Genomic DNA, 27,519 nt, shown 5'->3' on the forward strand with positions numbered 1-27,519 from the left:
TGAAATTATATAGATTTGTTACTGTGTGTTTTTGTTTCTGTGCCCCTGATCCTCTTCTCATCCAACATTAATAAATACATTCTTACAAAGATGCTATATTTTTCTGCTACTACTGTCCTCTGAACGGAATTGTAAAATCTGCCTTGGCTATGTCAGTGCCTGTAGAAGAGTCAAGCAAGTGATCAGAAGGTTAAAAATACCTGAGAAGTGTATTCTGTAGGAATCTGTATTATGTCACAGCTAGTTTACTGCAGATCCAAGGTTCTTCTCTTGAGCAATCAGAGCTGGCGAAACTTTTTTCATTCATATATGCATAGTTTCCTCCTCCAAGAATTGTAAACCTGTACAAAAATGGAGTTGTCCAACAAACTATCTATAACCAAATGACTAACAGAGTCACAAAGATTCCAAGCTCCAAAACTTATTGGCCAACTCCTTGGGACTGCTATAGGAAAAGGAAAGGGTTTCTCATCTTAAATGTCAGGCTCCCTATTGATTTGGAGGGGGTTGCCTTCCCTTCTGGCACATTTTGGGCATTCTTCCCCCTTCAGAATGCCATTGTCATCTTTTGGTATTCCTCCCAATATATTCTTCCACTTGATTTTTTTTTTAATTATTTTAAAATTTAAAAGACAAATTTTTGAAGACTAGCCTTGTTAATCTGCTGAACAACAGATTCAAAACTTTTGAATCTTCCAAGATTAAGAAGTTCTGTGGAGCATCATCTTTTGTAGGCTTCACCAACAATGAATAAAAATTAAAGAAAAACTAATTGTAAACCTGAAGCCCAAGAAAAGCAATTTTTAAAAAAACACCAATGTGTGGCTCCCTAAATTAGCCTATGATGGTATACAATAAAAGTTTCTTATTGATTTCCACTTTCTCATGGGTTTGTGTCCTTCATGCAGCTAAGAACTTAGGGTTCACTTTGCTTCCTTCCATCCTACTAATAAATTTATTTATTTATTTATTTATTTATTTCGATTTATTATACCGCCCCATCCCCGTAGGGCTCTGGCATTTCCTCTCCTTTAGTTCCGAAGTAAACACAGTGGGGGCATGGCTAGAGTATTTCCATGCTACTTTGTCATCACGAGGGCCATAATGTGATTCCAGTACTGACAAATACATCTCTGACATAACCTTTGTAGGTAAGCAGCATGTTTTCACTCCATTAACTTATTAATGACTAGAGCCTGGGGCCACCATGCCCTCCAGCATCCTTTAGGAGCAGGATGCAGATTAAACCTCAGTTGTTGGGGCAAGGACGTAGGTATAGGACGTAGGACCACACCCCCACCCGCCCCTAGGGCATGGCCACACCTCCCCAAGGCCCGCCCCTGGCCTAGCGCTTATAAAAGCAGCTCTCCGAGGTCGGGGATGGCAGACTCCCCTGCCCTGCCCCTCCCCTCTGGGCAGAGGCATAGAGGGAAAATGGAGCCTGGTGCAAAATCTGAGTCCCCCCCCCCCCCCCCCCCCCGGGCAGCCGCTGTGATGCTGGAATCCACCCCCAAACAGCATCACTTTCAATGGTGTTTAAACTAGAGAGCCCAAATTCTCCTTTTAAATCCACCTTAAAGGGAGAATCTGGGGTCCCTAGTTAAACAATATTGAACATGATGCTGTTTTGGGGTGGATTATTCCCCACCCTGAAACAGCATCACTTTCAATATGGCGTAGTGGTTAAGAGCAGGTGCATTCTAATCTGGAGGAACCGGGTTTGATTCCCTGCTCTACTGCTTGAAGTTGTGGAGGGTTTATCTGGGGAATTCAAGTTAGCCTGGGCACTCCCTGCGCCAGCTAGGTGACCTTGGGCTAGTCACAGCTTTTTCCAGAGCTCTCTCAGCCCCACCCACCTCACAGGGTGGTTGCTGTGAGGGAGCAACGGCAAGGATATTGTAAGCCCGTTTGAGTCTCCTACAGGAGAGAAAGGGGGGATATAAATCCAAACTCTTCTTCTCCGTCTAAACTAGGGACCTCAGATTCTCCCTTTAAATCCATGCAGAGAGAGGCAGATTTAAAAGGAGAATCTGGGGAAATTTGGGGGGTGCCTGCTGTCATGGGTGCAATTGTTAAGCTAGAAGCACCAAACTTTCAGGGTATCTTTAGGAGTCTCTCCTAATGATACCACCCAAGTTTGGTGAAGTTTGGTTCAGGGGGTCCAAAGTTATGGACCCTCAAAGGTGTAGCCCCATCTTCTATTAGCTCCCATTGGAAACAATGGAGGATGGGGGCACCCCCTTTGGGAGTCCATAACTTTGGACCCCCTGAACCAAAATTCATTAAATTGGGAGTCCATAACTTTGGACCCCCTGAACTTAAAATCATTAAGAATGTATAATTATCAGAAATACACTAAGTGACGTTAATTATTTCATGCCTAGATAATCTGTCCTAATTCTGGGCCCAGACTGCTTGAAACAAGCAAGGAACATGACTCACCAGTTATTGAAAGTGGTCCCATTGATCCATTTCCAGGGCTGACTTAGAATTCTTTGGAGACCAATCCAGTGGTCAGCTGGACCTTTGTAACGCCTGATGAAGTCCTTCATTTTAAAAAAAGGTGGGTGTACATGTTACCAAAGTTCAGACATGTTCCATTTTTGTGTCAAACCATTGCATGGAAAACCAAACAAAGCACATAGAAATAAACTGAAGAAAATAATGCCTTATCAATGCAATCAATGGATCACAGTGCTCAGATGGAAAATGTAGATGGAACCAAAAGACATCTTCTAAAGGTGGTTACATTTTGCTGGTTAGCCCTTCTTGTGGGTGTATGTAAAGTGCTGTCAGGTTGCAGCTGATTCACGACAACCTAGTAGGGTTCTCAAGGCAAGAGATATTCAGAGGTCATTTGCCTCTGACTTTTGTCAGAGAGTGCTGGAAACCGATCAACAGTCAGTGTCACCAGGGGTCTCACCAAAGCCTCCGAAGCAGATAATTTCAATGAGAAATGCAAGAGAGACGACAGAGCATTCCACTGCAAGCCCAGCCAGGACACTCCCTGACAGCAATAATGAGGAAGAGCAGGGCTGGAATACACTATCTGGCTTGGAATGCCAGAACAGCATAACTGGAAACAACTGGTTCATCTATCTCAGTGAGATAGGGGCTATTTAGGCAGACAGACAGTCTTGGCTGTGGTGGGAGTGGCTCTTTGTTACCGCCTTGTAGATTGGTTGGGAATTGTTGTATTTTGGATTCATAGTATCCTGACCGTGACTCACAACTTGGACTGCCCTCTTCTGTGTTGGTGCCTTGGACTGTGATGGAACTGTGCTTGACTTTGGGCTGCCTTATGACTCTGAGTTGTGCCTTGATATCTGCCCACCTCAGGACAATTGGGGTCCCATGTGCATGGGAATTAGTTCAAGCCTGAAACTCCCAGAACCCCTCTGTTGATAGTCCATGTGGGGGACAAGAGGACTCTGCATGTAGTTCCCCTTATACAGTCATATGTATCAGGCCTGCGCCATTCTCAGCCTGGCAGTTTGCACGTCCGCATCAAGGCCACAGCTGGCCCAGCCATTATCATCGCCCGAGGCAAAGGAGGCCTCCCCCTGCTCACATGTAACTAGTCAATAGAGCTTAAACATTCATTCTTATCTGCCTTCCTCTGAAGGAGGGAACCGCCTGTCTGTAAACAATGCTTCTGTGCCCACCATCCTTTATTATGCTGATATTATGGGAATGCAAGGTTGGGGGGATTATGGGTTGAACTATACTGTATATACCAGAGGTATATACCAGAGGTTTCGGCTATCTGAGCCCTGGGCTTACATGGTTCCAATAAAGCTCTTGAAACCTTCTTGAGTCTCGTTTGATGACCAGAGTAACAGATCCTAACATTCGGCTAGATCAGGGGTAGGGAACCTTTAACACTCAAAGAGCCATTTGGACCCGTTTTCCATGGGAAAAGAAAACACTTGGAGCCGCAAATAATTTTTGACATTTAAAATAAAGATAACACTGTATATATTGGGTTTTTCAACCTTTTACTCCGCTCATTCTGAGAAGCACATGGATGCGTCCGCCCTGCTGCCTGCAGGGCGGGCAAGGATGGGGCCAGCGGCTCAGCCTTGCCGGCCACCGGGAAAGCGCCCGCCCCGCTCCAACGGGGCAGGTGAGAGGGGAAACCCTTGGCCTTGTCTTGTGGCCCAGCCTTGTGCGGCCCAACTGGCCGCGGGCAGTTGGTGCGCCCCGCAAGGATGGGGCCAGCGGCTCGGCTTGTGGAGCCTCAGTGCAAGGGCAGAAGAGCAGCATGTGGCTCTCGAGCCGCAGGTTCCCTATCCCTGGGCTAGATTAAAGTTGAAATGCATGCAGTTGTGGGTTGAAGGAACACCATCTGGTCCTCTTGGATCCTTCTACATAGAAGCTCTGGACTTCAAGCTGTCACATTCATATTTCTGTGCCCAATATAACTAAAGGCTCACCATCTCTTCTTGGGAATCAATCACAGCTAAGGAGGCATTGAGAGAAGAACAGTGCATCTTGCTAGACGTCCAGTTTCTTTCAGCCTTTGCAAAGTAGTAGCATTTTCCCTGGTATCCTACCCAACCATCTGGACACGTGACCACGGGGCACGTAGGAAGAGCTGGACATGGTTTCTTTAATACTGTTACTAATAAGAAACATTTCACAAAGTTAGTTACTAACATTGATAGATTGTAGCTATTGAGTTAGCTGTGATCAGATAATTAAGTCTGCACCCTGTCTAATCAGAACATTTTCATTTGCTTGAAGAAGCTTGAAAAATCTGTTGATGGCTAGACAAAAACAGGACCATTTGAAGAACTGATCTCTGCTTTTCAAGAGCATTTCAATTTCTTCATGTTGCATCAGCAACAAGCTCTCCTAATAGATGACCTCTTGCAATCTGTATATTTATTCACTTCATTTATACCTGGCCTTTTTTCCCACTGGGAGAAAGCAGTTTACATCCTCCTCCTATCCTTCAATTTTATCCTCACAAGAACCGTTTGAATTGAGTGGTTATGCCTGGCCTAAGGTCACCCAGCAAGCTTCCAGGGTACACTAGAAATGTAAACCTGGTTCTCCTAGATCTTAGTCCCTGTCTCTAACCATCACATCATGCTACCCTTCAGCACTGGAGCATTTGGAGAGATCCATCATGCGTATTTTACTGTGCGTTACTTTACAGAGATGCTTACTCTGAAGAGCATGCAGTATTCGAATGTGTTTCAGAGGCTTATCTTAATTCACTCTTAGGGTTGTCGTTTGAAAGAAGGCAGCCTGGATGAAAAGTGAAATGTAGCCCTGATTTTACTGGAGCCTTCTGGTAATAAAAGTGTTGATGATAACACCTGTAAGCACATTTATTTGTATACAAGATCACTAAGACGAAGCTGGCAGAGCTTCTTCTCACTCAGCTTATACTACATACATACATACATAAATATACATATACATATACATATATATATACACATACATACATACACACACACACACACACACATACATACATACACACACACACACACACATATATATATACACACACACACATACATACACACATACCTACATACATAAATATACAAATACATACATACATACATATACATACATACATATACATACATATATTCATACACACACACACACATATATACACACACATACACATACATACATACATATGTATATGTACATACATACATACATACATATATATATATGTGTGTATATGTGTGTGTGTGTATGTGTGTGTATGAAGGCTGCAGTTACAATTCAGTTGCAGTCGAGCATAGCAGATCTCTTAAGGACATTTGTAACCAGCAAATTACTTGCTGCATTTGAGAAGAGGACCTTTACGTGATAAACGGGCCTTTGGAGGAACCGGCCCTGATGGTGCCCCCCCTCTTTTAGGCCCCTACATCTGGGCCGTTTGTCACCTAATGGGACTCGCCATCCCTCCCTCTTGGGGAGAGGATTTTGAAAATGGAGCTGCCGGACGCCACTTATATTTATACTGTATTTATAACATTTAGTATGCCTAGTTTTTACTGTTTCTATCGCTGCTTTTAAAGGTTTTTAGCTATCTTATGATTGTATCATGTTTATATGTTGTGCACCGCCCAGAGCCCCTCGGGGATAGGGCGGTATAAAAGTCTAAAGAATGAATGAATGAATGAATGAATGAATGAATGAATGAATGAATGAATGAATGAATGAATGAATGAATGAATGAATAAATAAATTTATTGTATCAGGGCCAAGGCCCTTCCAATATGTTCTAGTTTCCTTTCCCCAGGGCCAAGGCCCTCCCAGTAAGTTTCAGTTTCCTTTTCCCCAACGACTCCTGTCCCCGCCACCACAAAGGACCGCCCACTACACCCCCTACATATACTGAAACTGAGGGCAAGAACCCTCAGTTCCAGCACCCTGTAGTCAGGGCGACACATTTCAATAAAGTTCGTTCTTTTATCACAAAGCCGACTTCGTCTGAGTGTGTCCAGCCTTACAATTGTTGGGATTCTTTCTTTAAAAAACAGGTATCATAAATTACTCCCATGTTAGTTAAGCCGAGATCACCTACATGTAGATACTGGCTTACCATAAAAGGTGTACAAGGGCTGCCTTGATTAGGTTGAGGAGAAGTGGTGTACGTTGTTCTCAAACTAATTCAGTACACCAAAGAAATCCACAATGGTATGTAGGGACAAGATGTTTCCAAGAACAGCTAGCCTATCACTGAACTAGTTAATAAGCAAGCTGATAGGAGACTCAGCGCGCAGAAATCAACTCACCTGTAAATGCCAACGTACCGATGATCAGAACGAGAGGAAATAAACAAGTAAAAATTCCAATCAACCAATATCTGCGTAGATCTGTGGAAGAAAATACATTTCAGTACTTTCTGAGTTTCAGTGTGGTTCCAGGGAGTAACTAATAGAAGGTCTGGAGTTATATCTAACACGTACTTACCAAGTCCTCATGGGAACTGAAAACAAACATCAATAAACAGAGCTCCGGAAGGGGCAATATATGCACTCTTACTTGGGACTGCCACCTTCCAGTCCTGTTACTGTGCTTTGAACACCTTTTCTTCTCCCACATTCTTTTCTCAGAACTGGCCAGTCAAATGGTTCTGTGATGCTTAGAAGCATGTGGACCACACATGGCATACACACACACAATGAATAGCATTGAGTACGCACAGCCATACAACATCTCAGTAATATTTTTTTAAGTTTTATTTAGGAAATGCATTCAGAATAGAAAACCCCCAAAGAGAATAGACTCCTATTAACTTCCATGAAAAGAAGGGCATCCCAAATGGTGTAGGGTTGAAACCTCTGGCTTGGGAAACTCCTGAAGATTTAGGGGTGCTGCTACAGGAGGACAGAGGGGATATGATGCCACAGACTCCACCCAAACACAGGATTTGCATTCACTAATACTGCTGCTGCTGCTGCAGGGAATGCTATTGTGAATAACTCCCTGGACTGAAAAACCCCACCTGCAATACTATACTATCAACCACACCTTTGCATAGCAAGTTCCACCCAAACACTCACTGATTGGTTCCCCACCAGAGGACGTGAAAATTTATACCTCACTAAAACATTCCCTTCTCACTGGACACGGTGTGTAACAGACTTCCCCCTGCGATACACCTCTGAAGATGCCAGCCACAGATGCAGGCAAAATGTTAGGAACAAGATCCACCAGACCCCGGCCACACAGCCCGGAAGACCCACCAGAACCAGTTGAATCTGGCTGCGAAAGCCTTCGACAATACATTTCTTGTATGGGTTTATTTTCCTGAGCCCCGCTTTCAATTTCTATTCACCCCAAGTTTAATTTCCTTTCCTGCCAGAGCAGGGGAGATCTGCCAGTGAGCACAACTTTGTCCTGGACATCTTCCCACCGCCAGCCTTCCTAGGTTCATTCCTATACTCCTCATGCTATCATAAACCTCTCCCTGTTTCCCCTCACTGTTGTGACCAACTCCGTCCTGCTTCTTCCACATTCTGCAAGATTACTTTTCCACTGCCTGTTTATTGCCCCTGCTTCCCCCACCTTGCTGTTAACTTTTATGTGCTGGGACGAACGAGGCACAAAACAGTTTGCATGTAAGAGAATACAGGATAGTGAGGTTTAGGAATTGTCAGGCCTGCGCCATTCTTGTCCTGGCAACTAGCATGTCCACTCCAAGGTCACAGAAGGCTTTGCCATTATCATTGCCCCAGGCTAAGGAAGTCTCCCCCTACTTGTGTGAAACTAGTCAAGAGAGCTGCCCATTCATTCTTATCTGCCTTCTCCAAGGGAGTGAACTATCTGTACTAAACAATACCACTATTCCCACCATCCTTTCAAATGCTGATATTATGGGAATGTGAGGGGGGGGGGATTATGGGTTGAACCTCTCTGTAATTTACAGGTGTATACTAGGGCCAGAGAGCCAAACTTCAGTTTTGGCTATCTGAGCCTTGGGGATGACACGGTTTCAATAAAGCTCTTGAAATCTTGTTGAGAGTTGATTGATGACCGGAGTAACAACCCCTTACAGGAATCAGGAAAGCATTCCAAAAGGCAGGTCACCTTGTTCCAAATGGTCTATACCCCGCCATTACTACCCTCCTTCCTGCCTGCCAGAGAATGGGAATAGTGGGTAGGTGGCAAGCAAGGAATCTTTTCAGATTTATTATTTCAATGTTTGTTATTTATTATACTAGCGGGCCCGGCCAAGCGTTGCTGTGGCAATTGTCCTTCTCATCACAGTCCACAACCCGCACAGATGTCCATGCAGGTCCAATGATCCCCAGCATAGCCTTTTGGGGTGGTCAAATGGAATCCCTCTTTCCCTTTTCAATGCACATCGTTATATGGTGCTGTCTTGTTTTTTTAATATAAGGTAACCTTTCCATTCCACAACCGAACTGTCCAGAGTGTGAATCCCGCTGTCCATGAGGCTGGTTGACACACACAGTCCTGGCTTGGGTAAGGCAGAACTGGGGCAAGCAGGCTATCCCAGTCAGGCAGCAGAGGCAGGGTGGTGAGGCGCTCAGATCGAGGCCAGCTCCCTGGGTTCTTAAAGGCCATGTGCAAAAGAAGCAGAGCCGGTAGTGTTGGTTTGTCCCCACCCCATGGATTGTCTTAGAAGAAAAAGGCAAACTCCAGCTCGCTTTTAGTAAAAGAGAGCTGTGGTGAATATGGGTGAGGAAGTGGGTAAGTGGTGGTTGGATGTGAGGGAGGGCAGAGTGAGGTGTGTGAGGATGAGCTGGATGTGTATTGTGTAATAGCAGTGGGTGAGGCACAGAGAGTGAAAGTTACCTGCATGTGAGGGGGGGGACCCCACCTGACGTCTCACACAGCAAAGTGTGTATGTGTTTCACTTCCATTCGTATTACCTAACAGTATCTCCTATTTACTGTTTTCACTGCTCATCTGTGGCCATCTGCGCGAACATTCTAAGCCCTCAGGCCACAGACAGACAGGCTGCACGAACATTCTAAGGGTGACAGTTAAACAGAGCCAGCTTCATGGCCTGGTGCGCCAGGAAAAAGACGTTTTACCTGGCTCAGGTATGGACTTTTGGTGATTTGAAGGTTCGATTTCCTTCCCGCAACAGGGAGGGATGTCCTGTGAAAAGTTGGGGGCGATCCATCCAGCAGCTTCTGAGGGAGACAATCAGGGACAAACACACTGTTAGATTTTTATATATATAGATTGTAATATTGATAAGAAAAATGATAATCATTGCAAAAATGATGCTTTCTAGTGCATTTTCAAAACAGATTTTTGTCTTCCTCTCTTCCCTCTCATGCCAAGAAGGCATGAACTTGATTGCAAAGGGGTTTCTCCAGCTGTGCCTGGATAACACGTGCATTGCATCACTCTTCCCCTGGGGAAAAGAGCACTCATCCTTGAAATCTCCAAATGATATAAATTGCAATATAAACTGCAAAAGATATTTGAATTATTATAGCGATTGGACTAGTAAGATGAGGTGTGTTTTTTTTTTCCAGGGAGGGCGGGAGAGGATGTCCAATCACATCCAATAAGGAACATAGGTGTGGCTGAGCTGGGCTGAACAGGGCAGCAGAGTCATAGCTAGGAAAAATAGAGCCTGGGGCAAAATCTGAGTTTTGTGCTGCCTCCGTAGGCGACTGCTCTCTCCCACCACGACCAAACAATGATTTTTTGCACCAGGTCATTTCAAAGGGGATTGGGCGGGGGCTGGGAGAGCATGCTCTGCCCATGGATCCTGTGATCCATGGGCAGAGGAAACTGGAGTCCCCCCCCTCTCTCTGAGAAGGAGCCTCTCAGAGAGAGCCAGGGGAGCGCTCCAGCCTCGGCATCCGTTTGATTTTTAAGCTGAGAAAGGGTCCCTTTCTCAGCTTTAAAAACACATGCCGAAGTTGGAGTGCTGGAGGCATCTGTTGGGGGAGGGAAGGCTTCTTCCGGGCCCCAGCAGATACAGTTGGCCTTTTTGCATGGCGGGGGAGAGGAGGAGTAGACAAAAATTGCTGAACTCTGAAACAAGCATAGAATATGAGATATGAAAGACAATACAGATACAATGAAGAAATATGGTATTTCATCAATGGATACTATCTGGCAAATACCCACTTTTCCGATGAGATGTTTTATACGACCAATATCCGTAGCTTTCATGAGTTGTTTCAGTTTCTGGTGTTGATAAATTCACAGGAGTGTATTGCTCTGACTTTTCAGTGTCACGTGCAGTCATCTTTTTCACTTTTCCAGAAGAATGTGTAGACTTTGGATAATTCAGGCATAAGCTTTACTCATGTGTATATCAGGCGTATCGTGTACTCATCTGATATCAGCAGAAAAAGAAATATTTTTCAAAAACAGTCATATGCATTGTTGTCACAGACTGTCCAGCCAAAGAGGCCTTGGTCTGTGTTTCCCTGTCCTCTTCCAGTACTCTTTGCAGCTGCTCTTATGAGCGGAGGGAGAAAAAGCCCAGTAATAAACTAATAAACCTTCCACACAGCTCTCCATAACAGAGCCATAGACTCCATTCCCAAGGCCACAGCACCAACAGGATTATATTTATGGCACTTGATTCCTCCCCAATGCTTGCTATTTCCCCTTCTAAAGTGTTGCTCAGGTTTCTTATGTATTAGAGTACAAAGGTTAAAAGATATGAAGGTTAATTATTTCTAAGCAACAGTCTGACTCAGTTGAATTACCATGGCAAGTATCATAACAAGTATCATAACTCCTTAAATTAACATGGTATAAAGGAGGCATTTTATTTATTGATCTGCTAGGGGTTCTACTGCACTACATCACACTGGCTGCAGTATTCTCACATTCTCTTGTAGAAGAGGAAATATGCTCTCCACTCTCTGTTAGTGCTGCCTTTACCACAGAGACCCAAAGTCCTTACTTCTAGTTCATTCCCCCAACAACCCTTTGAGGTAGGTCTGGCTGAGACTGGCCCAAGATGAGCTGATAACCCACTGTACCAGAGTGAGGATTTGAACCTGGATCTACTTGACCCTAGTCAGATATTCTTACACCACATGGGCACTTGCAGGGTTTCTAGTGAGTCAACCTTTGCTTCCATTGTAAATAAAGAGGAGTGTTCTGAAGATAATCTGTGCAGAGATGGTCCACTTCCCTTCATTCTTGGGACTGCAAGTCCTTCCATCACTCTGAAGCTGGTGAAACACTTAGCTTTATTTCCTAGGGAGTCATGCCTGCCTAAGGCAACCATCACTTCCAAATCAAAAAGTAGCGTCTGTGTGCTTGTGTAGAAATTTCCAGAGATTACATGAACCAAAATGTTCTAATTCTCTTCATGTTTGGCTTTCCAACCCCCACAACCATCCTGACACTTCTGGCCACTTAGAGACTCCAGGCTTCAATGTCTGATGACATAAGCTTGGTACATATAAACAGACAAATGGATCATTTTGTTACCATAGAAAGATGAGTTATGCCTGACAAAGACCACCTGCTTCCACTGCAAACAGCATAAAGGGTGACCGCAACTAGAATGATCTGATTCCACATCTCATAATCATCCTTTTTAAAGATTACATTTAACAGAAAAATGAAAAGATTAAACACCATATCAGAACAACAGTTACCAATGTATCAAAAGCCAAAGAAAAGAAAGAATATACATCTAATCTAGTGAATACTAATGGAAATAAACAATAGACAATACAGTGTAACCTTGGTTTTTGTTGTAAATCCGTCCGGGAAACCTTGGTGAAATCCTCAAAGGTGTAGCCCCCATCTCCTATTAGCTCCCATTAGAAACAATGGGGGATGGGGGCACCCCCTTTGGGAGTCCATAGCTTTGGACCCCCTGGACCAAACTTCACAAAACCTGGGTGGTATTGATAAGAGACTCTCCTGATAATATATCCCAGGTTTGGTGAAGTTTGGTTCAGGGTGTCCAATGTTATGGACTTCCAAAGATGTAGCCTTCATCTTCTATCAGCTCCCATTGGAAACAATGGAGGATGGGGGCACTCCCTTTGGGAGTCCATAGCTTTGGACCCCCTGGACCAAACTTCACCAAACCTGGGTAGTATCATCAGGAGAGTCCCCCAAACAATCCCTGAAAGTTTGGTGCTGCTAGCCCAAACAATGCGCCCCTTGAAGGCCAGAAACCAAAAAAGCACTAAAATGTTTTAAAAACCCACAAATGGAGGGGCGGAGCTTCGGACATGAATGGGGGGGGGGTTCAAACCCGAGAACCCCCCCTTACCTATGTCCATGGCTCCAACAGGTGAATCCTGGAGGCTTGTTCCCCTCCACCAGCTCCTCTGCCAAAGGAGAGCAACTGCTCAGAGAGCCAGCGAGAGAGCGGCACGCACAAGGGACGGAGGTCAAGAGTCGAGTCAAATCCCTGGGGCTTGCCAGGGAAACCTCTGCCTTCCCCTCCGTGTGCCTCGGGTTTTACATACTACATAAGACTATAAAATTAACTTAGGCAACAAAGTAGGGCATACACAGTGAAAGAAATTGGGGATTGAGAAAAGAGGAGAATAAAAAGGAATAGAAACAAAGTTTGAAAAAGGTGGCAAAATAAAAATGAACAATAAGCATACAAGAAACACAATGTTAAAAAGGGTAGAAAAATGGTAACACAAGGAGTCAGCAACTTAAAAATAAATGGGAAAGTATGGGAGAAGTTGTGGGGACATTTACCAAAGCAGCTGGCCGGCTCCTCTGCACAGGCACAATCCAGTGGAAAAGTTAGAGCTGAGCTGAAAGGCAATTGAAAGCTAAGAACACCTTCCAAGGAGACACGCATCAGGACAAAAGGGCTCAGCATATTGCCTCTGTGCTATATTGCCTCCCTTGTGCAATTTTATTGGTCAGATAAAGACCTAGCATTTCATAAGGCGGAGATAGGTATTTCATTTCAAAGCTAGGTTATGACCTTTGGTCTGTTGTATAAGGTGGTTGGTGATTATGTATGTGAACAATGAATTAGTTAGGAACAGAATTAATTTAAATAAAGGTCTCTCCCCCCTCCAAGAAGGAACTAATTTGCTCAATTGAACTTGGGAACAATCTGTTGCAAAATTTTGTTGTCTTCAGTTCTATAAATTGTTGGTTGCTTCCAAAAGTCAACAGTTCTCTGTGTAGCTCTTGTTGCTCCTACAAATTCACATGCAATTGCAATGGTGGTAGACTGTCCACAGAACACTTTCCCCCAGCACACTTCTTGACTCAGACCCCTGCAACCACCTGATCACCCCATCTTAGTGCAGACACCAACGACATCCCCCAGGTGTGCTCCAAGCACAAGGGCATATCTACAGAAAATGGTACTTGGGGAAAACAGTGAAATTGTGCCCCCAACAATCAACACAATTCTGAAATTCAAGGATGTAGGTAAGGGGGGTCTTTCTCGATATCAACCCCCCCCTTACATGTCCAAAGCTCCACACACACCTCCAATTTGTGGTTTTTTGGTATTTTTAAATGTTTTTTGTTTTGGCCTGCAGGGGGCGCAGTTTTTAGGCTACCAGCACCAAAATTTTAAAGATTTGTTGGGAGACTTTCCTGATGATACCACCCAGGTTTGGTGAGGTTTGGTTCAGGGGCTCCAACGTTATGGACTCCCAAAGGGGGTGTCCCCATCCCCCATTGTTTTCAATGGGAGCTAATAGGAGATGGGGGCTACACCTTTGAGGGTTCATAACTTTGGACCCCCTGAACCAAACTTCACCAAACCTGGGCAGTATCATCAGGAGAGTCTCCTAAAGATACCTTGAATTTTTGGTGCTGTTAGCTTAACAATTGCACCCCTGACAGCAGGCACCCCCCAAATTTCCCCAGATTCTCCTTTTAAATCCACCCCTTTCGGCATGGATTCAAAGGGAGAATCTGAGGTCCCCTGTTTAAACATTGAAAGTGATGCTGTTTCAGGGTGGGGGATAATCCACCCCAAAACAGCATCACTTTCAATGTTGTTTTAACTGGGGACCCCAGATTCTCCCTTTAATGTGGACTTAAGAGGAGAATCTTGGCGCCCTAAAACTCAGATTTTGCACCGGGCCCCATTTTCCTTAGCTATGCCTCTGCCCGGAGGGGATGGCAGAAGGTGTGGACCCAGGTGTGGACGCAGCCGGTGTGGGGGGGGGCAGGGTGGGTAGGGGAGTCTGCCATCCCTGGCCTTGGAGAGCTGCTTTTATGAGCACTGAGGTGGGGGGCTTGGGGAGGAGTGGCCATACACCCAGGGGTGAGTGGGGGAGTGGCCCAACCTCCCCATAAAAATCTATACCTACATCACTGCTGTAATTGCACGATTATGGTCATTTAAAGCAAAAAAAGCAATAATTGAACTAATAAAGCCATCTGTAGTTTTAGTATTTTATGTATTTTATGTATTTTATGTAAATTATATATATGATGTTTTAAACTTTTTATTGTTGATGAAAACCGCACTGAGCCTTCGGGGAGGGTGGTATATAAATATAATAAACAAACAAATAAATAAATAAATAACCCCCCTCCGCCACCAAAAAATCAAGGAAGGATTAAGAACTAACCTGGAAATCCCACATCTTCTCAGTAAACTGCAAAAAAAAATGTTAACTCATCTAAGTAGCAGAAGCTGTTTTAAATAAGGGAAGGTAAGAGTCAAACTTAAAGGGACAATCATCCCAAACAGCATTAATTACAATAGTATCAAAGCTTTAAAAAAAATACTGATATCAATCAGAAAAACAACCTAGAAATGACTAGCATGCAATTGTTGGAAATGGCAGTGGAAGAAAGGTTTATGTTTTGTTTTTGCTTTGGTTGCAATTACAGTTCCAAGCATCCAGTCCTCTTAAGGATATTTTACCCAACACGTTTTAGACCTGCTGCATAGTTTAAATGGAAATATTTTTGAGAGAAATTAATATTTCAAATTGAACCCATTTGGATATCCAGAACAATTCCCCCTCCCCTGGCTTTCTTTTTCAAATAAAAATATTAATTTCAGAAAGACAGCAAGAAAGAGAAATGGCAAAATATGTACAAGCAGAGAGAGAGAGAGAGAGAGAGAGAGAGAGAGAGAGAGAGAGAGAGAGAGAGAGAGAGAACATGGAGGTAAATTAAATTTACAGAACATACCAAGTAACCAATGCACTTTCTTTTCAAGGGCATACTGTCATAAATACTCTGCCTGCCTCTGAATCAGCTAGAGCTGTCAAGTTTCCTGTAAGAGCCAGCGTGGTGTAATGGTTAAGAGCAGGTGGATTCTAATCTGGAGAACCAAGTTTGATTCCCCACTCCTCCACCTGGGTGGCAGAGGCTTATCTGGTGAACCAGATGTGTTTTCACACTCCTAAATTTCCGCTGGGTGAATTTAAGCTAGTCATAGTTCTTCAGAACTCTGTCAACCCCACCTACCTCACAAGGTGTCTATTGTGGTGAGAGAAAGGGATAGGAACTTGTAAGCTACTTGATTCTCCTGACAGGAAAAAAAGGTGGGATAAAAATCCAAACTCTTCTTTTTCTTCTTATATAAGAAACCACATCTAGTGGATTTGCACATTCAAAAAACTGAATTTTTTTTTAAAAAAAACTACATTGCTTATAGGCTACCTTTTAACCCAAACAGGATCCCCAAGGCATTAAAGCATTACAAACATTTTAAAGGATTTAAAAGCAAAGGAGGGCCAATAAGAAGCTACTGGGAATCTTTTTAAAAAAGTTTTCACCCCTTGATGGAAGGAAAGCAAAGACAGAGTGGATAGGTAGGTATGCCCCTGACTGGGCATGATCCAGATGAAGTCAAGAGCTCCCAAGTCCCTTAACTTTCAATGGCAAAACATGAATACTGAATAACTGAATACTGAATTGAATATTTTTATTTTATTGTAATCTAGGGAATTAAAAGGTGCTTAACTCTGTTCTAACTAATCTTGTACTTGACCAGCCTCAGCTAAAGTACACCACATGACCGTGAGGGTTCACAGTTTTGACTGCTGCATCAAAGACACCAGGAACACTGAAGAGAGTATCTTGGACAGTTTTCCTTTCTATTTTGATTTTGGCTCTAAGCAACAGAGGTGGAGCTTAATGGTGTTGGAAGGGAAGGGAAGCTAAGAAACATTGTGCTGCAAGGAAAGAGAAGAGGCGGTGGAAGGCTGCAAGGGAAGGGTGAGGTTGGGGCAAAGCTGAGGAACATCATGAGGGAAGGGAACAGAGATGTAAGGTGCCTGGACTGAGCCTCAAACTGGAAGCTGGTGCCATGTCATTCTCACTTGGGGTGGGGGGAGGGTGGAAAGAAGGGGAAAGGGGCACAAGGCTGCCAGGTTGAGCCTCAACCAGATGCCATTGGGGCACCTCAACATCTTCATTGGGGGCAGGGAGGGAAAGGAAAAGAATGCATGTTGCAGGGCATGCCAAGGGGCGCACCCCCACATGACTGACTGATTTGGCACCTGGGGCCTCAGCCCCCTGGCATGTGTTGGAGTGCACAAACTAATCTAGTTTACCAGATAAACTTCCACAGCTCAAGTGGCAGAGCGGAGAATCAAACCAGGTTCTCCAGATTAGAGTGCACCTGCTCTTAACCACTACACCACGCTGGCTCTGTTGAATGGCTCCAGGCCACCCAGCAAGCTTCCATGGCACACTGAGGATTCAAATCTGGGTCTCCTGCTCTTAACCACTACACCACTAGATCCACCTCTGCCCAAGAGTCTGCAAAGGTGGACAGAAAGAGCACAGTGGGGCTAGCAACCACCTGCTTTCTCTTCCTCCTTCAATGGGATGGAGTGGGAAAGGCAATCTTGGTGAGCTACCACATTCTGAGCCTCAGTGAAGAGAGCCAGAAGCAGCACGTGGGGCTGGCAACCACCTGCTCTCCCCAGCAGCTCTCCTTTTTAAAGTATAAAATTGAACTGTTGCCCAACTTTGTAATCAGTGATTATACATTTAGTGAGGAAGGGGCAGTCATTGTGTCTTTCCATTCTTCTGTGGTCTTTTTTACACCCAGTATGATCTATCCCAGTTAACAGTGCAATTCTTTCAGAATTATTTCAATTTACACATAAGCAGTTTAGGCCAATGTAATTGCACAGAATTTCACTGTATGTCCCCTTAGGAAGAGGGAGTTTGGTTTGGAGTGCGGCGGTTAGTCATTGCTGTTTGTATTTGTAAAGGAATTTAGGTGAGGCTTTTTGTCAATAAACATCTGGTGGCCTATCCTGGGCACCCTTTCAGCTCAAAAAGTACACAATTGTACTCAGCTGGTCCTACCAATTTCGGCAGTATATAGTTTCCCCATTTTTAAAGAAAAATTCAATGATATATCTCCGTAGCTATGCAGACACAAATATGATAATCTTAGCTTCTGAGAAGACCTGTCTACATCCTATTAAGTTGACCTGCCCTCCACAGACCAACCTTTCCCCCCCTACTGCACAGAAAAAGGAAGCCAGTCAATATAGTTGACAAGCTAGGCATTCAATAAAGAGTGCAATAGGATATGAGTTATAAAACCAACCAGAAATCTAAAAACAGAACAGAAGTATTATTATAAGCTACGGTGACCAGCCGTCCCGATTTTCGCGGGACACTCGCACTTTTGCGTAGAGTGTCCCGTGTCCCGCCGGGCTTATGCCATTGTCCCGATTAGGGACAATGGCCTGCAGCACAGACACATAAAAAAACCCCCAGCTATCTAAGGGAGTGCTGTATCTCAGTTCAAAACATGGACTTTGATTATCATGGACATTGATACAATGCAATAAAGAGGGGACCTTGTCAGCTAGACCTTTGGAATCATGATGGGATAGACAAGCAAAACTATGGACACCAGGGAGTAGTGTTTTTTACGTTTTGGCCTGCAGGGGGCGCATTTTTAAAGCTAGCGACACCATGATTTCAGGGCATCATCAAGAGACTGCCCTGATGATACCACCCAAGTTTGGTGATGTTTGGTTCAGGGGAAGCAAAGTTATGGACCCCCAAATGGAATGCCCTCACCCCCTGTTTTCAATGGGAGCTAACAGGGAGCTAACCCATTTGAGGGACCACAATTTTGGTCCCCCTGAACATAACTTCACCAAACATGGATGGCATCATAAGAATAGTTACCAGATGATACCCTGAAATTTTGGTGTCACTAGCTTTAAAAATACACCCTTTACAGGCACCCCAAGAAATTAGCGGGCTGAGTTCTCTCAGAACTCTCTCAACTCACACACCCCCACTCCAGAAGCAAAGCTCACCAAGCTTGGATGCTATTACCCAAGACCTCTTGGAGCCACCTTAAAAGTCTGGTGCCTCTAGCTTCAAAAATGTGCAGCCAGTGCTTACACACTCAGAAATTCCCCAGAATCTGCCAGGCTCTTCAGCAAGTTCTGTGGTGGGAAAAATTACTTTTCCCACCATAGACTTCAATGGGGCTTTCTGTTATGCCCAGATGGCTCTGTGGTAGAGGTTTCAGTGGGAGGCACTGTGGTAGGGATCTTGCTCTGGGTGGGGGCATTTCCTGTAGGGCTGCTGGTGTGAGTCTCCTGAAAGGAACCAACCAAATTTGCTAAAATGTGTGTGGAAGAGGAAAATGCTGTGGGCACCAAGTTGAAGGTGAACCTGATGCCCACAGCATTCGGCCATCCCAGGCAAACTTTAGCAAAGTTGGCTGGTTCCTTTCAGGAGACTCACACCAGCAGCCCTGCAGGAAATAAGTGCCCCCACCCAGAGCAAGAGCACTATCACATTGCCTCCTGTTGAAACCTCTACCACAGTGCCAGCTGGGCATAACAGAAAGCCTCATTGAAGTCTATGGTGGGAAAAATAATGTTGCTGAAGAGCCTGGCAGATTCTGGGGAATTTCTGAGTGTGTAAGCACTGAGCACACATTTTTGAAGATAGAGGCACCAGACTTTCAAGGTGGCTCCAAGAGGCCTTGGGTAATAGCATCCAAGCTTGGTGAGCTTTGATTTTGGGGGTGGGTGGGGGCGCAAGTTGAGAAGTTCTGAGAGAACTCAGCCAGCAGGCTTCATGGGCAGGAGTATGGAAACAAAATAAGCCTTTTGGGGGCCCATTAAATTGAACCCTCAGAAGCAAAGGTCTCTAAGCCTGGATGCTATTACCAGGAGGGCCTCCTGAGCCACCTTGAAAGTCTGGTGCCTCTATCTTCAAAAATGTGCAGCCTGCCTACACACTCAGAAATTCCCCATTGGCTACAATGGAGCAAAGTCACTGCAAAACAAAGAATCTTGGGCTAATTTCTTGGGGTGCCTGTAAAGGGTGTATTTTTAAAGCTAGTGACACCAAAATTTCAGGGTATCATCTGGTAACTATTCTTATGATGCCACCCATGTTTGGTGAAGTTAGGTTCAGGAGGACCAAAATTGTGGTCCCTCAAATGGGTAGCCCTGTTAGCTCCCATTGAAAACAATGTGCAGGGGGGGCGGGGGGGGGGCGCCAAACTCAGGTTTTGTCCCCGGGTGCCAGTTTGCCTAGGTACGCTCCTGGTAAATAGAGATGTACCCTCCAGGTCAGTTCTAGAATGGGGGAAAGTTGGGAAGATGAACCAGCCTCCTTTGAGGCTGCAACCCAGCACTGTGGGTTGCTGCAACAGGTAGCTCTCCCTCCTCATACTGTGAAGGAGAAGGACTTAAGTAAGAGACTATAGATAGCTGCCACTTAAACCAGATGCTAGCAATGCTAACCAATCCCCTTTCTCTGAGAAAAGTGAGGGGGAGAACTGCGGCCTCCAAGTTGTAATTGCTTGCTCCTTTTTCAATATGGTCAGTAACACCAGATGTAGCTACTAGGGGCTTTTGTGCACTCGTGGTCTCCTTCGCATTTATTTATTTTATTTGCTATACCGCCCCATCCCCAAAGGGCTCTGGGCGGTGTACAGCATAGGACATCATACATAAAATCATCATAAAATGCAAATATCATAGGAGGAGCACTCATTCCCTTTGGATTGGATTCCCCACTCTCTGGAACTTACCATGCTCTAAGATCTGAGAATGTCTGCGGTACCTGAAAGCTCTCAAAGTGTAACTTTTCAAGGAAAATGAAGGGAATCAACATGCATTTCCCTTTTGGGGGGGTTTCTCATGCCTCCTAGCTTTCCAATTGGCCATGCTGGAAGGGGCTGATGGGAATTGTAGTCCATAACATCTGGAGTGCCAAAGGTTTGCCTCCACTGGAATAGGGGGAGAGGGGAACGTTAGATTGACTTGGCTGTAGATGCTTCACACTGGGTTTTCCCCATTTAAACATTTCTTTTTTTAAAAGTCTCAGCATCTGTTTCAGATTCTTTGTTCTCTCATCAACCTCAGCGCATGAGGTTTCTTTTAAAGGGGACACATCTCAATAACTCCGTTGAGACTGCTCGTCCTTTTTCCAATTGTAAAAAGTTGTCTAGTGTATAAACAATGAGTTCAGAATGTTATCCAGTTCCCATGTATCATTGTATTATCACTAAATTGTCATACCTTTCCAAAGGTTTCACGAGTGATGCACAAGGATCTGTGTAAACGTCAGAACGGTTCACGTGTTTACATGCCGTTTTCGCAATTTTTCATCAGTGCAATTCAGTTCAGTGCAATTCACTTTTACTCAGCCCAACATGGGTTCTATATAAATATACGCATGGATATAAATTATCTGAAATTGGTAGTACGTGAGTCACTATAACAAATAATTGTAATAGAAACGATTATAAAAATATGAAACTTTAAAAATAGTCCAATTACTGTATTGTCGAAGGCTTTCACGGCCAGAATCACTGGGGTGCTGCATGGTTTCCGGGCTGTATGGCCGTGTTCTAGCAGCATTCTCTCCTGACGTTTCGCCTGCATCTGTGGCTGGCATCTTCAGAGGATCTGAAGATATAGACAATAGCAACCAAGGAAACAAAGACCAGGATACTTCTATTCAGATGCATTCACCTTGCTATCTTCATTGTTATTCCCAGGCTACAGACTTCTTTGTGACTCACATACTAGGCTACTCTATTCAGAGGGCCTCACCTTTTGACCTCACAGTATATATACTCCACTTGCTTTCCATTCCTACTATCAGATCCTCTGAAGATGCCAGCCACAGATGCAGGTGAAATGTCAAGAGAGAATGCTGCTAGAACACGGCCAGACAGCCCGGAAACCACACAGCACCCCAGTCCAATTACTCATTTTTAAAAAAATATTCAGTATTCAATTATTATTCCTGTATTTGTTGTATAAATTAGTAATACTTATGAATGTTTTGTCAATTATAATAATATTTATAAAAATATTTAGCCAACTGTAAAAAAGTACAAAAATATTATTTATGAATATTTTTGTCAGTTATAAAAATACGTTACACTCCTTCAAACGTTATTGATTTTTTAGTCACTGGGAGAGGCCTGCGCCTTTTGAGATACCCAGTTCAGCCCGATCTCCCCTGAGTCCGACAGTCTTGCCTTAGCCTCGGCATGGGCCTTGGGGCCTGCTGCCGTTGCTATTGGGCTGGTTGAAGCAGCCTGCGTCAGCTTTGGCTGACCTGACAGCCTCGACTGGAGGCCAGGCAGGCCCTGAGGCCAAGGCAAGGTCAGCAAGCTCAGGGGAGGTCGGGCCGAGCTGAGAAACTTAGAAACCACCAGCTCTGCTCACAGGCAGCCCCCTGCCTTGGCAGAGGTGGGGGGAACCGGCCCATGTGGAGGCAGAGTCAAGAATCTAGACAAGGATGCCCCCTTTCACCCCTACTTTTTATTTTAGCATTAGAACTATTTATTTTAGACATTAGAGATAATAATCAAATTAATGGAATTAGAGTTTAAAAGTTTGAATACAAAATCAGAGCCTATGCAGACGATTTGATAATTTTTTTAGAGCCAAGCAAAAATTCCATAGAGGCCCTTTAGTACAAAATTAAAAGATTTGAAGAAATATCGGGTTTAAAAGTTAATGATATCAAAACAAAGATGATGATCTTTAATGTACACCAAAGTAAGACAAAAGAAATTGAACAGAGATTAAAGTATAAAATTGTAAAAAAAGTGAACTATTTGGGAATTAATATAATGAGAAATAATATAGCATTATTTGAAAACAACTATGCATCAGAATGGAAAACAATACAAATTAAGCTGCAGCACTGGGCTAGTTTAAATTTATCCTTATTCGGTAAAATTGCCCTGATAAAAATGGTAATATTGGCAAAAATGAATTTTCTTTTTCAAAATTTACCGATCTTTATTTCTAAAACTTTTGTTTTGAAAAATGTAGGAAAGATTTGGTGAGATTTATCTGGGGGAAAAAAGAAACCCAGAATCAAATATAAAGTACTCTGTGATACAACTAAAAGATGAGGACTAAGTTTACCCAATTTAGAACTATATTATAAAGCATCAGGATTAGTTTGGTTTAGGGACTGGATGTTCTTGGATGATACGGAATTATTAAATTTAGAAGGCTTTGATTTATTCTTTGTTTGCCATTTTAACATTTGGTTTGCCCAAGGAAAAGAATTTAGTGTATTTACAAACCACCCAATTAGAAAAACGATTTTTCTTTTTCTTTTTTTCTCTATCTTTTCCCAAATTGGTCAGCTTTTTACTTCCTTTTTTCCTTTTCCCTCTTTGGCTCTCTTTCTCTTTTTCCTCCTTTTTTTCCTATTAACCTGTTATTGAAGTAATAACTATGAATATGTTAATTCATTATTTCACAAAACTGTTTATTGTCTTTGTTGAATGTAAATTTTAAGACTTTTGCAAATAAAATTATTTTAAAAGACAAAGGTGAAAGGGGTGTTGCAAAGAGGGGATGCAGAGGCACAATGCGCATTGTAAACGGCTTGATTAGAGCAGAAGGGAATTTCTTGGGAGCAGAAAATTAGCATCTGTACTGAGATAGGTATCCTACGTTCTCACTCAACCCTGGAGATGTCCACTTTTCTGAATTTGTGAATGAATTTTAAGTTCAGCAATTTCACGTTGTAATCGCCCTTTGAAGCTTTTCTGTTTGAGGGCTGCCATTCTTAGATCAGTAATGGATGATTAATGTTAAATCCCACTGGTTTTAGAGCAATAATGTCCGTTTTATGTTTATTTTTCCTTTGCATGGGGACGGAGTTATTTGTCCGATGCAGAGCATGAAGAGCATCACTGACATTTGATGGCATCTACAACACTGGAAGAGGAACAAGCGAAAGAACCTGAGATGGTATGGTTGGTGTTGTTAGGTCCAGTGACTGTGTTGTCAGAGTGGTTATGGGGATAGAGCTGGCATCGTGGTTTGTTGCAGGCCCTGGTCTCAGAGTCCATGTCCATATTAGGAAGGACATTGTTGTGGGTGACAAAGGCTGTCTGTGGACAAGAAAAAGTTTGCCTCCCAGTGCCTGTAAGTTGCAGATCATTAATGATGCATTGAACTGATTTCAGCTGACAACTGTAGGTTTTAGCCTGACATTTTAACTGCTACCACATAGTCTTTCTGCAAGATGTAAATGGATGTGTCTCTCCTGCCAGGAATGGTTCCTATTTTATAATCTTTGTATCTATCCTCATGTTTTGTGTTATGGAGATGTCCTGTTAAAATGTTGTACTTATGAGTTGCTAGTGTTGTCGTTTTTGAGGATTCAACTTCCTCCGCTGGAACTCTGGTAATTAAATCTTAGCACAGATAGATGGATGAATCTTTTTTTCCAAGAAGCTTTCTTCCATTTTCTAGTTCGCATGCATTAAAAACATGCACATTAACACTGAGGCACTTCATGGGTACTCAGTTTGCCATTCCACTCTGTGAAGCTGCTGAAGTCTATTTGAACTATTGATTATGTATTTTGAGCCATTCTGTTTTTCAACTATACTTTTGGGGTTTTTTGCTTAAACACTCTCCTGCCAGCGGAAGACAGGTGAATGGAGGATAAATGAATACAGCATATGGAATCTCATGTACTGAATGTGTGATGTAGTAGTTGGAGTGTAGGACTAAGATCTGGGCGCCCCAGGCTTGAATCTCCACTCTACCATGGAAACTTAATGATGTCCTTGGGCCAGTCACATTCTCTCAGCCTAACCTACCTCTCAGTGTTGTTGTGAGGATGAAATGAAGGTGAGGAGAGCACTGTAAGCCACTTTGGATCCCCATAGCAGAGAAAAGCAGGGTATAAATTAATTAGAGTGTAGGGTTGTTATCAGAATCAGGCAGAGGTGGGATCCAGACGGTTTGCAACGGTTCGCTAGAACCTGTAGCTAATTTTTTTCCAGTTTGCAGAACTGGTTGTTATCAGCATGGCCTCTCTGCCCCCTCCCTTAAAATCCAGGCTCTTAAAGGGAAAGGATCCTCCCGGGTAAGACCTTTCCTCTTAAGAGGACCTTTCTCTTTAAGAGCCCTAAGGGAGGGACTGAGGCCAGGCTGGAAAGTGGAGCTTACCAGGCAAGAGCGGGAGAGAGACCTCCAGACCCTGCCCTTGCCTAAGACTGAGGCAGAGCCTCCAAAAGTGAGTGGGGGTGGGAGCACAGCAGAGGCCTTCCCTCTACCCCCACCCACCCCAAAAAGCCAGCTGGGCATTGAGGGGCTGGCAGTGGCCTTCCCTCTGCCCCCACCCACACCAAAAAGCCAGCTGGGCACTTCCCATTTCTCCCACCCCTAGCCCCCCTTGCCTCCCCACCATCCACTAGCTCAGCTGGTATTGTTCTGAAAGGTGGTGATTTTGGGGTGACTTAGTGCAAAAATCATAGGGTTCTGTGAGGATCTGTGTTTTTCAAGCAGGTTTTTGCACCAAAGCGGTGCCACGGGCCATGAGATGCATGATTGTTGTGTTTAGTCATATGGCCAGGGGCTTCAGCTGTGATGAACTGGGGATTTTGGGGTGACTTAGTGCAAAAATCATGAGGATTCTTGAGGCTCTATGTTTTCCAAGCATGTTTTTGCGCCACTGCTGTGCCACAGAGCATGGCATGTGTGATCGTGGAGTTCAGGCACATTGCCAGGGGCATGAGCTGCGATGTGCTGGTGATGTTGGGGTGACCAAGTGCAAAAATCAGCAGGATCCATGAGGATCTGTGGTTTAACTTCATTTTTGTGTCTCTATGGTGGCACGGAGCATGGGATGCAGGATTATTGTGTTCAGACATATGCGTAGGAGTATGAGCTGTGATGTGCAGGTGTTTTTGGGATGACTGTGCAAAAATCATGAGGATCCATGTTTTTCAAGCAGGTTTTTGCGCCACTGCAGCACCACAAAGCGTGGGATGTGTGATTGCTGTGTTCAGACATGTGGCTAATGAATGGAGTTATGGTGTGCTGGTGATTTTGGGATGACTTAGTGCAAAAATCATGAGGATCCATGTTTTTCAAGCAAGTTTTTAAATTAATATTTTAAAACTCTTTTATACTTAAAACGGTCATTAAGGCAGCAAACTGGTTGTTAAATTATTTGAATCCCACCCCTGGGTGTCACACATGAAATGAGGCAGTGTGTATGAACATGTTCCTATCACCTGGCCCACACCCACATCCTTTTCTAACAAGCGGACAAGCCGTGCAGTGGAGACTCATTTGCGCAGCTTGTATTAACCACTGTGCCCCTATGCCTTTTCAGGCTACCCAGATAGTGACTCATTTGTTCCACTGAGAGCTCAGGTCAAACCTGCAAAGTCTATGGTCAAAATGCATTGTTTACTGTGTGACTATTTTTGTGGCCTAAGATTAGTTCTCAGTTACAAAGCTTGCCTTTTGTTTTATAAATGGGAGTGCCTTTTTTAAAAAACAATTATGCAGATGCAAAGTTTAATTGAAAAACAGCTATATCATCACAATGTCAAAATACCCTATTATTCACTGAATTTTTAGGCAACCCTATTATTTCACAGCATTGGTTTCACACCAAAAATCCCAAGTTGTTGCAAAATAAATGAATTTATTTTGTGGTTCAGAAAGTATGTGCTTCAGAAAGTATGTTTGCAGTTAATAAAACATTGTTTTTTTAGGATGGCATAATAACATTATAACATTTGTAGCTCTAATGACTAGAAATTTTAGGCAATTTTCATTGCATTGTTTATTGTTTGTATTAGGCTGTTTTTATTGCATCATTTAATACTTTTGTTATCTAACTCGACTACATTGTTTATTTTATTGTATTATGTGACCTTATTGCATCACTCCCCAATTTTATATTTTATTGGATTTTTGTCCAATACTGCCATTTTTGTATTCCCTAAGTTTGCACATTAGTTGTATACATTTCTTTTCTTACATTTCTTTATTGTGTTTTTAAAAATATCTGTAGTTTGCCTTCTCTGCAAAAAAGGTGGACTATGAATAAAGTAAGAAAATACATAAATACGTTTATAATCTGTAACCTCTTAAAGCTTTTAGCATGGTTTTTTGAGATGACAGATTAAAATATGTGATTTTGGGCAGACGTTTGTCAGTTGGGGATGCAATTCCTTCCTTTGTACCTTTCCATTGATTTAGCTCTTCCTTTTAAGTCATAAATTGTTTTTAGATCCATTTACAGTGTCTTCAGTTGTTTAGATTTTTTTGGTGCAATCCACTTACCCACATCAGTACCCCTGCTGGGCGGTAATGCTGATGATATGTACACATATATAGTTCACAGTGTTTTAAGCCATATATATATATATATACACTAAGGTGACCAGATTTTAACATTGGTAAAGAGGGACACCACTGAGGTGAAGCGCGAGGCCCTAAAAGAAATGTATTCCTTGCTAAGGTGGAGCAGAGCAATCCAGTGAATAATCAGCCATACAGACCTTGCTATTTCTTTGCTTTTTTTAAACAAATGCCCCTACAATAAACAAAAAAAGATTATTACAGTGGCATTCTTAGACTTTAGCAAAAAAGTGCTTTGACGAGTCAACTGACCAACTTTCTATCATCCTCTGAAGATTCGGTGCTATTTGCTTGAAATAGAAATAAGTAAAGACAAAGAAAGAGATCTTTTTGTGGGATTCAATTAAATATTATTATGATTTGTTTGCAACACTTTGGTTTCCTGAACTGAGAAGTACTAAGTAGGAATTTTATCTTCCATGGACCAAACACTGTCCTTCAATTTTGC

General features: G+C 43.3%; 1 protein-coding gene across 1 annotated transcript in view; it reads right to left on the bottom strand.

Moving 5' to 3' along the window:
- Positions 1-229: 229 nt before the first annotated feature.
- Positions 230-27,519, bottom strand: part of LOC125425271 (C-type lectin domain family 2 member E-like) — a 31,199-nt gene continuing 3,909 nt past the window's right edge. The window contains exons 2-6 of the mRNA XM_048482870.1: positions 21,869-22,018; positions 10,386-10,509; positions 4,437-4,624; positions 2,443-2,546; positions 230-341 (exon numbers count right to left, since the gene is read on the bottom strand). Of these exons, the coding sequence (XP_048338827.1) occupies positions 230-341; positions 2,443-2,546; positions 4,437-4,624; positions 10,386-10,509; positions 21,869-22,018 (678 nt within the window). The remainder of the gene's footprint in view (positions 342-2,442; positions 2,547-4,436; positions 4,625-10,385; positions 10,510-21,868; positions 22,019-27,519) is intronic.

This window comes from Sphaerodactylus townsendi, unplaced genomic scaffold (genome assembly GCF_021028975.2).
Source record: "Sphaerodactylus townsendi isolate TG3544 unplaced genomic scaffold, MPM_Stown_v2.3 scaffold_25, whole genome shotgun sequence".
In the NCBI taxonomy this organism is placed as follows: Eukaryota; Metazoa; Chordata; class Lepidosauria; order Squamata; family Sphaerodactylidae; genus Sphaerodactylus; species Sphaerodactylus townsendi.